A 16,668-nucleotide genomic window follows, 5' to 3' on the forward strand; every position below is an offset into this window, starting at 1 on the left:
CTACTTTTATTAGTGGGTAGAAGTATGCTTAGTCGTCATAGATTTTTTTCCTCTCGTCAATTTGTAGTTGGAAACGTAAACCACATATTGAAATACAGAGGGTTCTTTCCAGTAATAACTATTTTGAAATTTGGGATGGTGCTGGTTAGGGAAAAATTGGTAGAGAGAATAAAGACAGTGGGGGAGGTTGAGAGAGGAAGGAGTTTATTACTTGGAGAAGAGAAGATTATAGTATCTTTAGTGCAATAGGGGATGGCTTGGCGCCAGAGCAGTTCTGAGTAATATTTTTGAATAGAGAGAATTTGCAGATTGCATCAGTTTTTCCTCAGATGTTTTATGGCACTGCCTGATTTCAAGTAGAAAAGGCACATTACCCAGTGATTGCTGTCTGGCTGTTGAAGAAAATATGACCGAATTCCTTGCTTTTACTAGTGATGTAAAATCCCATTTAATCAGTTAAACATTATCTTTAACTTGTAAACCACTTAAATGGGCAGGGCTGGAGTGGTCCACTTCCTGCAGTGGTTATGGGGGCTGTTCCATCCACTGCCAGTTAACCCTAACCAGTAAGTATAATTGATAAGGGTGATGTTTACCAGTAAACCATTTACATCCCTAGTTTGCTTTTTTGATTGAGTCACTGTTACCTTGGGCAAGTCACTTAACCTCTCTGTGTCACACTGTTCCCATCTATAAAATAGGGGTAACACTTGCCTGCATAAAGCTAAATTTGATTTTTATATAGTGCTTTGAGAACGCAGTTTCAAATGCAATATAAAAGGCCAGAAGTATCGCCACCTTTTATTATAGATCCCTTTTTCCATTGCTTTTAACTTTCTGAAACATTTATTTGTGAATGAAATTTTCTGCACTTTACTTTATCTTGACCCAGCAATCTAGAAAGACTGATGTCAAGTCAGCTGTTTTTATTTTAAATTCTATATATGAATCTTTAAAAATAAAAGGAAAACCATCCTTATACTCAGAGGTTTTATGCAAGTATAACTCAATCAACCAAGACAACTTTGTTCAAGCCTGATTTCTTGTGTACAGATCTGAGCTCTAAAGAATAAACTTTGATGGTGTTTGAACCCCATTAGCTTTTTTCAGTATATGCAGAGAGAAGAAATTGCTTTCACTTTTTTTTTTAAAACATCTAAGTCAGTTCAAACAGTGGGCACTGAGTTATACTCTGTTTTTTGAGCAGAACTAAACTCTGGCCCAGAATTTGGGCCAGAAGATTTAATCAACAGTAGAGTTCAGAAGAAATTAAACCACATAGATCTTGGTTCTAGAAGTTACAAATTCCCATTTAGCAACTTTTACAAACAACATGGCTGTTTTTTAATTATCTTAACCTCATTCCTCCCTAATAGCCAAGTTCCAAAATCAAGATGGTGTAATGTTGGATTTGAATAATCAAGCTTTCAAAAATGAAGGTTGAAACTATTTTAACTTTGCCAATATTATGCTTATGGCGTTTTAATATAACCACTTTTTAATCTTTTCAACTATAATATAGTAGAATTAAAAACAAGTGTTTCTTATATTACCTTAGTACATACCATAGCTTGCTGTCTGACTTTGATATTGGTTTGATTTTTAAATTTCAATTAGATTTACAAAATGTCAACTTAATTTCAAAACTAGGGAACCAGTTTTCCTCTCAAATGCTTGTCTGTACAGTGGATGTTTAGACTTTTTCATTGAATTTCTTAGCTTGAGTCAAACCTAAATCAGCCTAAACATAGGATTGATTTCCTAACTCAAGGAAACTCAATTCAGTTTTAAATGTACCAGATTTAAACCTGCTGAATAATAATTTCAAACTTGGCTTGATTTGGGTCTTGATGAGATCTATAAAACAAGTCGTGTTTTTTGTCTGCACTGTAATGGAAATTTCAGTTTGTAGCTCATAATAGTGACTGTTACTATTTTAAAGTATTAAATGGAGGCAACAAGATTAAGCTGAAGCAACGAGTGGAAGGACAACCCAACCTGATTTGCCTAGTGTCCCAGAAGTTGCACGTTTCTCTTTGGTGCCCTGTGTGAAGAGGCATTCTTGAAAGCAGCATGTTGTTGCTCTGAGCTTTTCTTAGAGCCCTTGGAAGGAAAATGCCCTGCTACAGGGTTGGGGCCGGGGGGGGGGGGGAGGGGGTAGGTTGGTGGTGGTGGCTGTTTTTGTTTGGTTTGGTTTGGTTTGGCTGGTTTGTGGGTTTTTTTTGTTTTGTTTTTTTGCTATGTATGCTTTAGCTGAGAGATCACAACATTACTTCTTTCTGTGGGAGTGGTTCACTGCTCATTCCTGCTAATATCTTCTGATAAGCATTAGCTGAACTCAGGGCAACTGATTTAAACAGGGAAACATAAATCAGGGCAGTAGTATTTGGCCTTCAACTGCTTTTTAAATAAAAAAGGACTGGAGAGTTGGTGGCTACAGCAGACTGGTAGGGAGTTAGCGAGCACTTCATATCTAGGCCACTGATACAAATCCTGCCCCTGTTTGGTAGGTGACCAAAACTTGGTACCTTTTGATGGTGTATGCAAGGCCTATGTGAAATACGGTTGGCCATCTGCATCCAATTCCCAGTTAAGTGCCCACATCACAAACAACTGTGACCATGAGCACTGATTGCCCCCAGGGACTTGCAACTTCTGCAGAAGGACAAAGAATTGAGTGAGCCATGAGCTTATCCCTGAAGGTGTCTCCTCAAGCCAGGGGTGAGGCACATTGGTGTAAGCAGTGGGATGATGCCTCACTGACACACTTGTCTCCACCTTGAGACCGTAATTGTGTGAATAGTTTCCAGGATTGTGAACCTAGTAGTTTTTTATTACACCAAAACTTACTTAAGAGTGTTTAACAGAAGCAACCCCAAGTGTTTTTTTATTCTGTTGGATGAAGGGAGAAGATGGTGGCCCCTGAAATGTTTCAGGGCTATCCGTTGAAGTCCAGCACTTTTAATATAGGATGGTAGTATTCTTCTTTCCCCTCTCCCAAAACTTTTTGTGCTCCAAGGACAGTTTTCCCCAGAGTGGAGATTATTTGCAGGAGTTGTGTACTCTGGAAGGGGACTAATGATTTCCCTCTGGTTACTGTGGCTTACCCACAGGAACATGGGATCATTAAATGATGGGTGTAGAGAAGAAGAAGATCTATTTGTTGCTTCGGTATTGCCCTAGAAACTTGGGCATGCTGGTGACAAGCTCCTGGTCTGAAAGCAGAAAAAAAAAGAGATTAAAAATGTTTATCTGATTATGACCTCAGCGCTTTTAAACTCCTGCTTTAAAGTTATTTTATGATAAAGATGCTCAGATTCTGTCCAGCTGAGAAGCTGCACTAGTAACTTGATGGCTGCAATCTATGTTCATAAAATGGTGTGGATCCCAGATGACCTCATCTTTAATATACAGATGTGACCTGCAGAAATGACAAGTCACAGCATGTGATGTTCCAAGTTGATAAGTCTCCCTTTCACCTACACAGAGTATCAAGGCTGTGCTTCTGAAACACTCAGCAGGGCAAAGTGACATTGACAAGGATCAGACAGTTCTTATCTCTCACTCTGTCTGATGGTCTCTAGGGAAGAATGTAACAAGAATGCAAGCTTGATTCTCTTCTCCCTTCCAATATAATAGCAAAATCTGTGGAAATAGTGATTCCCACATGACCTGATGTGGGAGTCCACTTGCTGATGCCAAAATCCTGTAGTTATTTATTGTAAAATGGGGTGCATATAAAACAGGAGTCAATTATTATGGAGCCGTTCACGTTCAGTCTACACTGCAGCACATTTGACTCTGGGAGGGCAGTGACACTGTAGCAAACATAAAAAACAACTAATAGTCCTATAGCTCCTTAAAGCAGCAGTGGGCAATAATTTTTGGCCGGGTCTTAAACCAGAATGGGTGGGGCGAGGATGCATCTGGGCTACCCCACCCACAGACCATGATTGGTCTGGGAGTGGGGGAGTGCCTCCTTCCTTCCCACTAGGCACCCATGCCACTTGTGCTGTGCCCTGCCCCGTGCTCCTCACATGGGGGTAGGGCAGGAGGAGGCTTCGGGCGCTTCCCCCGCCCCCAAGCCAATTGGAGCCTGGGGCAGGGGAGCATGTGAAACTTCCTCCTGCCCTGTGAAGATCATGCTGCATTTCAAAGTGCAATGAACTCCTCGCAGGGCCGGGGCAGGGCGAAGGAAGCTTCATGTAGCTCCTCCGCACCCAGACCATGATTGGCCTGGGGGCGGGGGGTGCACCTGAAGCCTCCTCCTGCCCTACCCCTGCCCTGCGAGGAGCGTGCAGCAATTCATAGTGCCATGTGCTCCTTGCAAGCTTCCTTTGCCCTGCCCCCGCCCTGCACGAATGTACAGCACTTTGAAGTGCTGTGCGATCCTCGCAGGGCAGGGGGAGGGGCGAAGGGAGGAGGAAATTTCACGCGCTCCTCCTGCCCCTGGCCAATCAGGGCTTGGGGGTGGGGGAGTGCGTGATGTCTCCTCCTGTCCTGTGAGGAGTTCGTAGCACTTTGAAGTGCAGTGTGCTCTTCACAGGGCAGGAGGAAGTTGCTTGCACTCTCCTGCCCCCAGGCCCAAATGTCTTGGGGGCGGGGGAGCAGCAGGGCCTCCACGGGCTGGATCAACCCACTTGGAGGGCTGAATTCGGCCCATGGAGGCCCTTTTGCCCACCCCTGCCTTAGAGACTAACCAAAGATGTAGATGGCTTCATGAATTTTCGTGGGCACAGCTCACTTCTTCAGATGAAAGCAAACATAGCAATCTCATACACTGAGACTTTGATGTTGTATACATCTAAGTAAAATCAAACGAAGGGATGCTGACCTGAACATGGAACTTAACATTCATTTTGTAACAAGTGCATTAGCATCTTTAGTTTCTAGCTGCATAGCTCACTGAAGACTGACAGGAAATAACTTAATTTGTTTTATTAAAAAGATAACATCTCTAATGGAAACAACTTGTATTTTCATAGAAGGATCTTGGACAGAGTCTGAAGAAGAGGTCATGCTAATAGTCCTTTCTTTTTTCTTACAGGGGTGGGGCAGGAGGGGTTCAACATGTTAACTTTTTAAATGTGTGTGTAATATAATGCATTTGTAGGGCACCCATCACCATAGTATTTGAATGTCATAATATTTTGGGTCTCTTATTTCTGTAAAAATATGGTCTATAAGACTATTTAAGTCTCAACTGATAGTTCATACAACTTCTAATGCTTCATTGCTGTTCATGTCTCTCCATGTTTTCAGGGACGTTTACACTTTTATATAATGCCTTTTATGAGAAAGTGGTTTCATAAATTTACTTAAGTTGATGTTGCTTCATCACTGCTGAAATGCAGCCATTTTGGGGGGCCGGGGTAGAGGAATGATGGGAAAGTTAACTGCACTATAGTTTAACAGAAAGTAAAGAAAATTATACCCATTTGAAATGAAGGCGGGGGGGGGGGGGGGGAATTTAGGAAGCCTCAAAGTCGTTGCTTCATGTTCATTGGAATTTTGGCTCTTGTAATAAGTGTTCTGTAATCTCTGCGGACTACCAATAATCAGCCCCTGTGGTATTCAGTAAATTAACCAAAAAGCTACACTGCCAGTGGCACGATGCCCTAATTCCACCACAGAGCATTGGTGCAGTAGTGACTAGCAGAAAAAGCACAATCTACGTAGTTCCTAATACAGCTTTTTGCAGAAACTTGGATCTTCCTAAGAGGTTTCCCGTTCAAAACCTGATGGGAGTCTTCAAGAGTTATGAAGATTGTTGGATTTAAAGTAGGGACTAGACCACAGATGATAATGGAAAGAACTGTAGACTATACTGTCTGGTTTCTCATCTCTTTGTTAGGCGAACCCTTTTTTTAATGGAGGACTCATATTATGGGATAGTCAGATATTTGTCCTTCTGTCTTCTGCTTACAAAAGAGGTAGAGTACTAGTAATGTGAAGTGCCATGACTCTGTCATTAATCTTGCACCATGGATTTCGTATTGGTCAGAAGTGTGTGGTGCACATCTCGGTAGTAGCTAAGCACCTTACTACTGTCCAGTGAGGGTATAACCATATTACCATCATTGTGCAGCTGAAGGAATTCTGACACACATGTTTTGACTTGCCTACGATCATAGAAGAAATCATGTATGTTAGAGCCAGGACCCTTCCCTTATAATAACCATATGGAATTGTGGCCATATAATAAAAATGTATGTGCTCTGAGAGGTAAGTTGGTCTTTCTTCAGTTCCTAACAGAAATGCTCATATCTCACACGTCAGGGGCTCTTGCAATCTAACTGGAAGAGGATCAAGACCCAACAGATGAAGGACACCAAATTCATTTTTGGGCTCAATAGGGGGCAGCCTCTAGGACAGGCGGGAGACAAGTTGGCAGAGAACAGTGTGGGGTAAACTCCTGCAGCCATACTGTAGCTGAATCAATAGAGGATTTCAGAGCTGGTAATTGGTACTTTATACTGATGACGAACAGGAAATTCAATGTCCTAAAAAATGTGTAAGTGATGTCACATGACTAATCTGCTGTCTGAATAAATGTTAAATTGTTATCTTTTAGGTCCCGTGTTTAATGTCTCAGTGCATTCGGACTACCCGACGATTTACCAGGGTGAGCTGGCGGATCTGCTCTGCATTGTCACCATCGAAGGAGCGGCACTCGAGCCAGGTACCTTATTGATCTTCATTTTGTTTTTGTTTTTGGAAACAATTCAATTACCTTCACTGACCCGTACAACACTAGCAACGGGGATACTATTTAAATAGTTCTAGAAATCAAGAAACACCACAAAGCCCCACGATGCTAAGCAAAGCAATGGAGGATATGGAAGATATAGGCCAAACTGTTATCTGTGTAAATATAAAACAAACTGGTAGGGTCTCATTTCATATCCTAGTGAAGGGATGTCCTCATCACAAACCTCCATTTCTGTTTGCCCTAACTGACCCCATTGCTGGCAGTCTCAGCAAAAAGTCAAAAGATCAAATAGGCTTTGGGCCCAGACACCCTTAGGATTGAGGTTTGTTAGCAGGGCAGTGTGGGAAAAACTCTCTCTTCTGTGGATAGTCATTAAATCTCCACATGTCAATTTAGCACTCTTTGCCCAACACTAAACTTACTTTCAAATTGTAAAAACAAGATATAAAGTTTAGCCAAGATGATAAAGACCCTCTCTCATTACTGATCTCTTTAATGATGAGCCAGCTTCTGGTTCAGGAGCTTTTGTATGAAATGCCAAGAAATAATGTACTCTCTTCGTTACTAATGTGGCAGGAAGTATATACTGAACGCATCCCTAGAAAAGCGGCAAGGTTCAGAGAAGCATCCCGAATTCAGATGTTTGCTTGGCACTAGCTTGGCTCCTCTGGTTTGGGGCAAAAATACTATGAGAGTGGCTTTAAACTATTTATATCTGCTTTGAGAACTCAGACAGGTTAAAAAAACAGGTTTAGTGCAGTTTTTGGTGAAGGTTTTGCTTGGTTTCTTTTCTCTTTCATTTGTTCCTATTTGTTATCTAAACTGGCATGTGATACCCATGATCTCTGTAAGCATGATGCTTCTCCAAAATGAAGAATAAATTTATTAGTTGAGAAGTATGGGACATGGCATTCCAAAAGCTAGTCAATCCCAGAGACAGGCAATAAGTTTCCCATCAGCTGTACAGGGTTTGCCATGGCAGGCCACCAGATGCTTTATTTACCTGAGTGTCTGCAGTATGTATGGCTTCTCATAGCGCTCAGTGGCTGTGGTTCACTGTTCCTTGCCAATGGGAGCTGCGGAAAGTGGCACGGGCTGAACCACTGCTTGACACAGCTCCCATTGACCAGAAACAGCAAACTGCAGCCAATGAGATCTGCAAATGGCCATACCTCTGGGAGTGCCCGTAAATAAAGCATCTGGTGGCCCACCAGTGGTGAACCACATTTGGCTCATGGGCCATTTATTGCCCACCCCCGATCAAGACCCTGTCACCTTATAAAGTTCCAGGCTAGCCAGGTATTTATGAATAAAGAAGCAAATGCAGTGGGGAAGCAGTCTGCTGAATTACTGCTCTGTGGTGCCTGCAAAAATGAGTGAAAACTGTAGTGGGAATTGTGGATGCCTGGTTTGAGTGATTTATTTGAAGTGATTGATGGGGGAGAAAGTTGAACAAACTTTCATGTTGACAAGATTGATAGCTCTGGAGAATGGGCATGGCCTTTAGCAATTTAATTGTGTTCTTTTTGTGCCCCATCTGTCCTTACTGTGCTATGCAGCAGCCCTAGGTGTCAGTGAACACTATAGTCTCCATGGCTCATTTTCAATCCATCATGCCCCTGAGATTTCCAATAAGGAGGCCAGTCCATGTCTGTTGTAGTGAAGTTTAATTTATGATTGTTTGGGGGGTACATGGAGAATAGGAGATTAGAGGCATCCAGACATGGATGGTAGAGAGCAGAGTTTTAGTGACCTCTTCTCTATGGCCAAGCTATGAACAGTGCAGTCTCGTTGCAGGTTGCGATGCTTATTGGGTAGGTGGCAGTGCTGAGAACTAGAAATGTCCTTGTCACCGGGAGCAATCAGTGCAGAATTTCTAGTATCTGAACACTGAAGATCTTTGTAACCGATCCTACTTTTGGGAGTCGTCTCGTTGTACTTGGCAATGCTCTGTTTCCAGAGTTCCTTATGTCTTTAACAACTGGGCAAACAGATCTGTATTCAACTTGTACAGTAGGGAATGACTCAGTGTGGAATTGAGACAGGTGTCCAAGTGACTTAGTCAGTGGTCTGTGCATATCTCTTTTGGGATTCAAACCAATCCCCATCTGCATCATGGAAAAGCCACATCTGGGCCTTTCAGAAATGTTTGAGAAACCGGTGCCTCTTCAGGCCTCTGATGGACTTGTGGATGGGAGTCTAATACATTTTGGCCTATAGGTGGTCTGTCCTGTCTTTAGGGAGATATATGCATATTGCAAAATTAATAACTGGAATTAATAACCTAGTCTTAGCAGAGATGCATAGACTGTGAAATGGGGATGCCCTCCAAACTAGTGGGGATGCCTTCCAAATTAGAACTAACATGCAATCTGGGGAAAACCAGCATTAAGTACATGTAGCAAGAGTTGATGTATTCCCTGGGTTGACGAGGGGGAGAGTTTGAGTTTCCTTGAGATAAATGGAAAACATAGTACAGGTCTTCCTCTGCTCCCCATGATGTGGGAATTTAAATGAAAGTGGAACAGACATCACCACTCCACCAGCTGTCAGTTTAACATGCACATCACCCATAGCCAACCAGTATCTACTGGGATATCATAGAAATCAGTTCTCAATCATAAATACTTGCTGTTTTAGTCTCTGAGGTTGCAGAATTGTTCGTTCTATGTTATCTCTTATGAACACAGAAGGGCCAGTGGATTTCAGAGGATTTTTTTAAGGGGGCAGGCATGTTGATGTGGGCGTTAAGCCCAGATTTGTGCTGAACTATTTTTATTTGAGCTTTGCAGCTCTCTTTCATTATGTGTACAATTCTAATAGATGTTTATATTTCGCTGGGTAAAGGAGAGAAACATCAGAGGTGATCTATTCACATAGTCCTGAATTCTCATAGCCACCTGTGCAAAGTACTTACAGGAAGATTTTGAAATACTTGCCGTGCTGAGAGAAGCTGGTGCCTTTCACTTTATCTGTCAGTCTGTCCTCCTTTGGTAACACCCAGGCTCAATTAGAGAATTATAATACTACTGGTTCTAAGTCAGACTTACCTGGGGCAGTGTCACTTCTCTTAACTAGCTGAAAGCTTAGTCGTCATTAAAGGCACTTGTGGATATGCCCCTCAGTGCTGTGCTCTGGTTGCAATACTATTTAAAGAAGTACTGCAACTGCTTTGATCCCTCTCATGGAGCGTATATTGTGGAGAGCTGGGAGACTGGAACATCTGTCCCTTTTAGAGTCTTCATTTGGGAGAGCGATTCTGTGAGTTTAATAGCTGTGGTTGGTGCACTGAATTCAAATGAAAGATTTTTTTTTATTACTTTCTGTAAGGTAGTGCCTGCCGTGCCCCAACAGTGAAGTCTCTTCTATTAGTTCTGTACAAATTCTCAATCTTACCAGATAACCGATGTCTCCCAAATGACTCCTTCGTGGGCCTGTGTTCTCAGGTACTTGAGAGTGTTATGGCCTCTCCTTGAAAGAGTAGTTTTATGTGCTTCAGAAAGACCTAGTGAGTGGCCTGGAAAATTAACAAAGGCAGCTTGTTTCTCTGTCTTGAAGTGGTACTCTCAACTCTCTAGGAAGCTCTATTCAACCTCATTTGAATTTAGTAAACAAAAAGGGTTTCAAAATTGCGATCCAGCACAATCACAAGATGCTAAAAGAGCTCCATTCTATCAAGTGGAAGTGCATGGTGCCTAGTAGTTGAGCTTAGGAATAGGATTCACTGTCCTGAGAACTGATTGGCCAGGAAAGTAGCTTAAAACCCAGACAGCTTAGTCCTGTGTGTCAAATTGGAATATGCATAAAGATGTGCCTTACATGTTGATTATTCTAGCCAGCCTGGAGAGAGAAAGCAGGACACCCCCACATCAGTAGACCTATAAAAAGGACCTGAGAGTTTCGTCTCCCAGAGGGATCAGCAGCCTCCTGGATTTGCCTCTGAGGTGTTATATTTCTCCTGCATAATATCTCAGGGAGCTTTTACCTTCTTTCTTCCTGGTGCCGGATATCAACTATTATAAGTCTGGATGGTAGATGTGGGAAGAATGACAGTGAATTTGGGGTGATGATAATCTGTTCCATTGATCCAAAAATGGAGATGCTTTTTGTTCCCTAATTAAAATTGATAGTAAATATGAACAAATGACATAAGAACGGAAGAAAGATTTTCTTGCTTTTGGGGATGCCAGTGTATAACCAAATATTTCAATTAAACAGCATATTTATTAGATCCTGGGAGCAGCTGGACATATTTGCCACTAATCTTTAGAGAGCAAATTCATGTCCTGCTGTTGCTAAATTGCTCAATATTTTGTAATGTGAAAAATCACACAGAACTTAGGAATAAAGCAAATGACTTTGGCACAGAGCCCCTTCAAGGGATATAGTAACAAGGAAATCTCGCAGGCAGCCAAACTCGCCCTCTGATTCTCTGTGTGTGTCAGTACCGAGTCACTAATTGCGCACTGTGTATACTGATTAATAAGATATGTTGGCATAATACTATTATGTCATGGTGTAATTGCAAAAGATAGATCTCACATTCTCAAAATGACGGTAAGATCTTGTAACTTTCAGCTCATTATCTCTGCATGGAAGAAAAAAGAGACCCTCAAATTAACAGTATATTTTTAAACAGAAAACAATTCTTCAAGGATATGAACTTGCCTGAGATGGTAAAAGAATGAGTTTGTTTAAATCTTATTCAGCAAGAGTAACCATGTGAGATTGGGGGGAAGGCAGTGAGTCAGAGCTATGTCATTTTTTTATATAATTTATCCTGGAGAATGTCCAGGTGTTCATACCATATAACTGGATCACGCTTGTCTGTATGTGGAGGTAAGAGGAATTTATGGGTATGTCTTTAGGGACTGGGTGCAGGATATGTGGACGTGTTATCTTGGGTCTCAGTTTCAAACTCAACCCAGCTTGGTGGAGGCAAAAATAAAAAAGCAGATGGCTGTCTTAATGATCTTTGAAATGAGTGGGTGCTTCTCAGTTTGGCTACTTGTAGACCAGTGCCCGTTACCACTTTTGAAATTAACAGGCTCCCTTTTTAGTAGTCTTTGCAGAGGTCAAGAACTGACTGGGCTGTGGAGATGCAACTCTTACCCTAAATGTGGTCACTTCAGGTGCAGAATGAGGGGCGCACTGGTGGTGAAGGGAGCAGGCAAGACAGAGGGTGAAATCCTCACCCTATTGATACAAATGTGAATTTTGCATTTCATTTCAGGGGAGCCAAGAGGCTACCCTGAGAAACTACAAGTAGCTTCTACAGTTACAGGAAGTAGAAGTAATCTACAAGGACTATCTGCCAACAATCGTGCTTCAGAGCATAAACTAATCCCCAATTTGGGTTGGGTAATGTTTTCCTTCTGCAATACATGCCGGGGACTTTTATGGAGTTCCTGGCCATCTTCTGGTATTCAACACTATTGCAATCAGTATATTGAATTCACTGTGTGAATGAACTATTGGAGATGCCAGTGTCTGTGTTGCTTATATAGTGTGCCATTATTGCTGCCTTTCCCTTGTTTCTGGGACATTTTATTCCATAGCATTTATCTGCTCCTGCTACTTATTTCAACCCAGCTTATGGGTACTTCCAGGGCAATTAATCATATTAAACAAATGTTATGGGACCACAGGAAACTTGGCCACACCCATGAAAAGTGGATATCTGGCTAACTAAAATCATTCTGGACGATTGATGTTTCTGGACAAGAGAGTTCTGGATTAGAGAGGTTCAACCTGTAGGGATGTAAGCGAATAGTCAAGTGACTACTTAAAAACTCACTTCCCTTCATCCCTGCTGCCTCTATATCAGAGGCAGCAGGAGAGGGGAAGCAGGAGCCCATGCTTGGGGGGAGGCGGGCTTAAAAGCTGGTTCCTCCCAACACCATCTCCACGATGTGGGGGCAGGGCAGGGGAGGCAGAGCTGCAGTGGTCCCAGAGCCAGCACAAGCCGGGATTGTTCAGTTCCAGCTTGCACTGGCCCTGAGAGTTAACTCCACTTCGGCTCTGAACATTAAATGTAGTAAGAGCCTGGTGGATCTTACTACCTTTAAACTTCAGAGCCACAGCAGGGGTAGCTAGCACCCCCTCTTATCGACTAGTCAAGTAGTTGAGAGGAATTTCATCAACTACTCGAATAGCTAATTAACCATTATTTAACATCCCTACTCATTGCACTCAAAGCCATGCTAGCCAACACATTGCACTCAAAGCCATGCTAGCCAACACTGCGTCTGAGGCATTTGTGTGGTAAGAAGAATTCACACCGTTTTCCTCTGACAGTGTGGGCTATTGATTGCTTAGATAAGAAGAGTATTGTATGTGTGCTGTGTATTGTCTAGAGCACACAGGCTAGCACACCTCAGGGTAAAGTCCCTGACATTGGTGATCAAGGAAATGGCATTAGACCCCCTCCTGCTTATCTTTCTGACATTGTGGATAGGTCAGGTAGAGGATAATCTATCCCACTCCTATCATCCCTGTACACAGATTGAGACTATCTAGTTATTGCTGTCAGATGGGATCCATCTTCAGCAGGGGCTTTAGGCAAACTTGTGTTCAATCATGGTTTTTTATAGCCTCTTTCTTTAGGAGCTTTCTCTGTATTACTCACATAATAGCAGCCATGCTGGTTTTCTAACCTGCTGGGCCATTAACATAGAGGTTGTTGAAGTGATTAAACTGCATCCTCAGCTTCCAGCCTAATAGGGTTAAAAGTACGGAACTGCTAACTGGATCAGTATGATCTTGTATGAGCACAGAAAGGGAGGGTTGTACTGATGGACTCTGACTACCTGTCAACCAGTGTTAGAGGTGGAAGTCACTACAAAGTCACTTGGTAGATTATCTCCTTGCAAGAACGACATGTGCAAGACATAGTCCCTGATGACACATAATTAAAGTAAAACTGTGGAAGAAACATGGGCTAGATCATGGGCAGGTTATGAAGGCAAATATTTTGTGATATCGTAAGTTTTTAAGAGCGAGTCTAACATATCCATCACTGTAGTACCTGAAAACCTCTCTTTTTATGTTGAGCACACTAACTACCATTGGGAGGCTGTCATTTTAGAGGAGAGACTTCTGGCTGCTCTGCAAGCATGAGGAATGAGTCAAAGTCAACGACATTGTTTGAAAACCGTTGCCCACTAGCAAACTTCTAGCATTCTACTCCTCAGCCCTTGTGCTTGAGTTTAATCATGTGGGAGATACAGATGTCTTGCCCAGCTACACGGCTTGCTTGGCAAAAACTCCGTTGTGAAATAAAATTTGAGATTTCAATTTAAGATTGTGGGGGAAAAGACAAAATCGAAAAATCTACAGTAACCCTGCTCCTCTCCCAACTATCCATAACCTTCCTATAGTTGTACCCCAACCCGACTTCATGACTCCCTTATCCTCCCAACAATTACTTGCACAATGTATCCTCTCTCCCTTAGTTGCTAAGCCTGTGTGTTGACCATATTTTAATCCAATTTCTCTTCAGCTGCTAAATGCACATATGCTACTCTGTATTAGAGCACCCCAGTCAGACTCTTCCGTCTGCCAGCCACTTCTGTCCCCAAGTAGACACCCTATCAGTACCCTTCCAATGGTCCAACTGACAGCCCTTCCCAGTTGCTAACAATCTCTTGCTGCCACCCCTGAAAAAAGCCCCACCCTCTCCACCAGTGTCCTAACACTTGACTCCTCTCTTTTTGCTACTCCTACTAGAGTAAGTGCCCAGGACTCCTGCCATCTCCATGTTGTAATTAGATAGCATTCTCAGGATAAATGCCAAATATTGATTCCAGCCTTTTTAGAGCTTCCTGCAGTAATAGTCTTCCTTGTGTGTGTGGTCAGTTCAGAAAAGAAGATAACTGTTTTGGAATTCATACAGTCATGATACCACCTGCATTGCAGTTCTTCTGTCAGGAGTGGGGAACCTTTTCTGGGTCAGGGGCCACTCACCCATGGAAAAAATCTGTCAGGGGCTTCACACAAGTGAAAAGAAAAAAACCACACAAAACAAAAATGTGCCCCTCACTGATGTGGCCCCTGACTGAGGAGAGAGACACTCACCACATTCCCCTTGCCCACTAGAGGTGGGGGGGGGGGGGCATCCTAGTAGATTTGTGTGTTCCAGTCCTGCGGTAGGGCAGCGGGGGCAGTGGAGCACCAGTGCAGGCTCCCCAATGCTGGGGGGAGGGCCCTGAGCCTCGGGGGCCAGATCCAGGCAAACCGAGGGCTGCATCTGGCCCCTAGGCCTGAGGTTCCCCACCCCTGTCTTATGCGATTTACTCAGTCTGTGCTGGAGTGGTGAGTGCGCAAAGAGCAGAGTGTACAAGGAAAAAAAATCAGTGCTGTATTTTCAGTCATTTGTGTATAATGCTCCTTTATGGTCAGAGACACTGCACTATGCCCCTTTGCTGACTAAGTGCCACTGTAAATATCCTTCAGAGCTCACTGTATTTGACAAATCCTGTTTGTCTTCCAACTCAGATGATTTGGCCTTTGACGTCTCCTGGTTTGCTGTGCACTCCTTTGCATTAGACAGACCCCCTGTCTTGCTAGCTTCATTGGATCGGCAAGGAATCGTATCCCAGGCCAGGAGGAACTGGAGCAGTGATGTCAGCCTAGAGAGGATTAGCCCCATGGAGTTCCGGCTGCGGGTGCATGGCTCTGAGGACCAGGACTTTGGCAACCATTACTGCTCAGTAACCCCTTGGGTACGCTCAGCCACCGGTGTTTGGCAGCGGGAACCAGAGATCAAATCCAAGCCCATATTCATATCTGTGAAAATGGATGGTAAGAATTTTAGAGATTTTTTTTCCATGTTGTGACTGGGGAATGTACTTGCTACACCCCTCTTGGAACCCTGAGGGACCAGCTGTTCCCCATTCTACACCTGCCACACACATTGGAGGCCCTTGCATGATAACCTCCTCCTTTTTGCAGCAGATGGCTGCACAGGGCATATCATAGTCCATCTATATACTTGGGGATGGAAGGTATCAGTAATAGCAGTTACTATTACTGCTATTTACCCAATACTGATGATAAAACATGTGTAATCCCAAGTACTTAATGTGTGTTGATATAGAACTAGAAAACCTTGTAAGTGCTCTGCAACTGCCTCTAAATATGAAAAGTACCCAGTTCGCTTTATATTTTACATTTGCTGTTACATGTTACATTTTTAATTCCTGATCTTACAATGTGTTCAGGCCCAAATGTCTCCTGGTTGTAAAAGCGAAGCTTTGCCGTTTCCAAATCCATTGAGAAGCCAGATACTTTGCACATCTCTAGCCTGTTTTAATCAAGTCACTCAACATGCTTTACAGTGTAAACTAGCCCTGTTGCTGACCATGCATAGGAAATATTAGGCCATGTCTACACTACAAACTTTGGTTCCATCCAAGTAAAGACACCACAGTTAGTATGTGCCTTGTGCGTACATGGCTGCTTATGTTGGTGCTGTGCGCACAGCACCAGGAGAGCTTGTATTGATGCAAAATGTGGTGCCCCAGAGGTAGGTATCCCTGTGTACTATGCACTGCATTCTGGCACAGTGCCTTTAAGGGAATTTTCATGATTAACTGTGGGGCACACACGTGAGGAACCAGGCAAAAGATCTAGTTCCCATCATTCGACTTTCTCATCCCATGATGTCATCTCTAGTGCATCAGTTTTGTGTTGTTTAAAAACAAATCTTACAAACCCACACAGCCCTTGTAAGTATTGGCCATCTTTGACAGAACCATGGAGCCTGCACAGCCATGGACTAATGTCACAAATACAGAATGAACGATCCTCTGGTATTTGCAAAGCTGCAGGAAATACTGCAACGACGGGGGACAGGAAGACTTCTTTGAGGGCAGGTTACTAAGGGGCACGGCAAAAAAAAAAAATCTCAGGGTTGCTGGGGGCATTCACAGAGCAGGTACATATGGTGGAGTGCT

At 43.0% G+C, this 16,668-nt stretch overlaps 1 protein-coding gene across 1 annotated transcript in view; it reads left to right on the forward strand.

Annotated features, from left to right (window-relative positions):
• Window positions 1–16,668, forward strand: part of PTGFRN (prostaglandin F2 receptor inhibitor) — a 104,365-nt gene that overhangs the window by 77,367 nt on the left and 10,330 nt on the right. The window contains exons 7-8 of the mRNA XM_075909226.2: window positions 6,575–6,682; window positions 15,209–15,514. Coding sequence (XP_075765341.2) covers window positions 6,575–6,682; window positions 15,209–15,514 — 414 coding nt within the window. The remainder of the gene's footprint in view (window positions 1–6,574; window positions 6,683–15,208; window positions 15,515–16,668) is intronic.

Source organism: Pelodiscus sinensis, chromosome 1 (assembly GCF_052426305.1).
Source record: "Pelodiscus sinensis isolate ZL-2025 chromosome 1, ASM5242630v1, whole genome shotgun sequence".
NCBI classification, from domain to species: Eukaryota; Metazoa; Chordata; order Testudines; family Trionychidae; genus Pelodiscus; species Pelodiscus sinensis.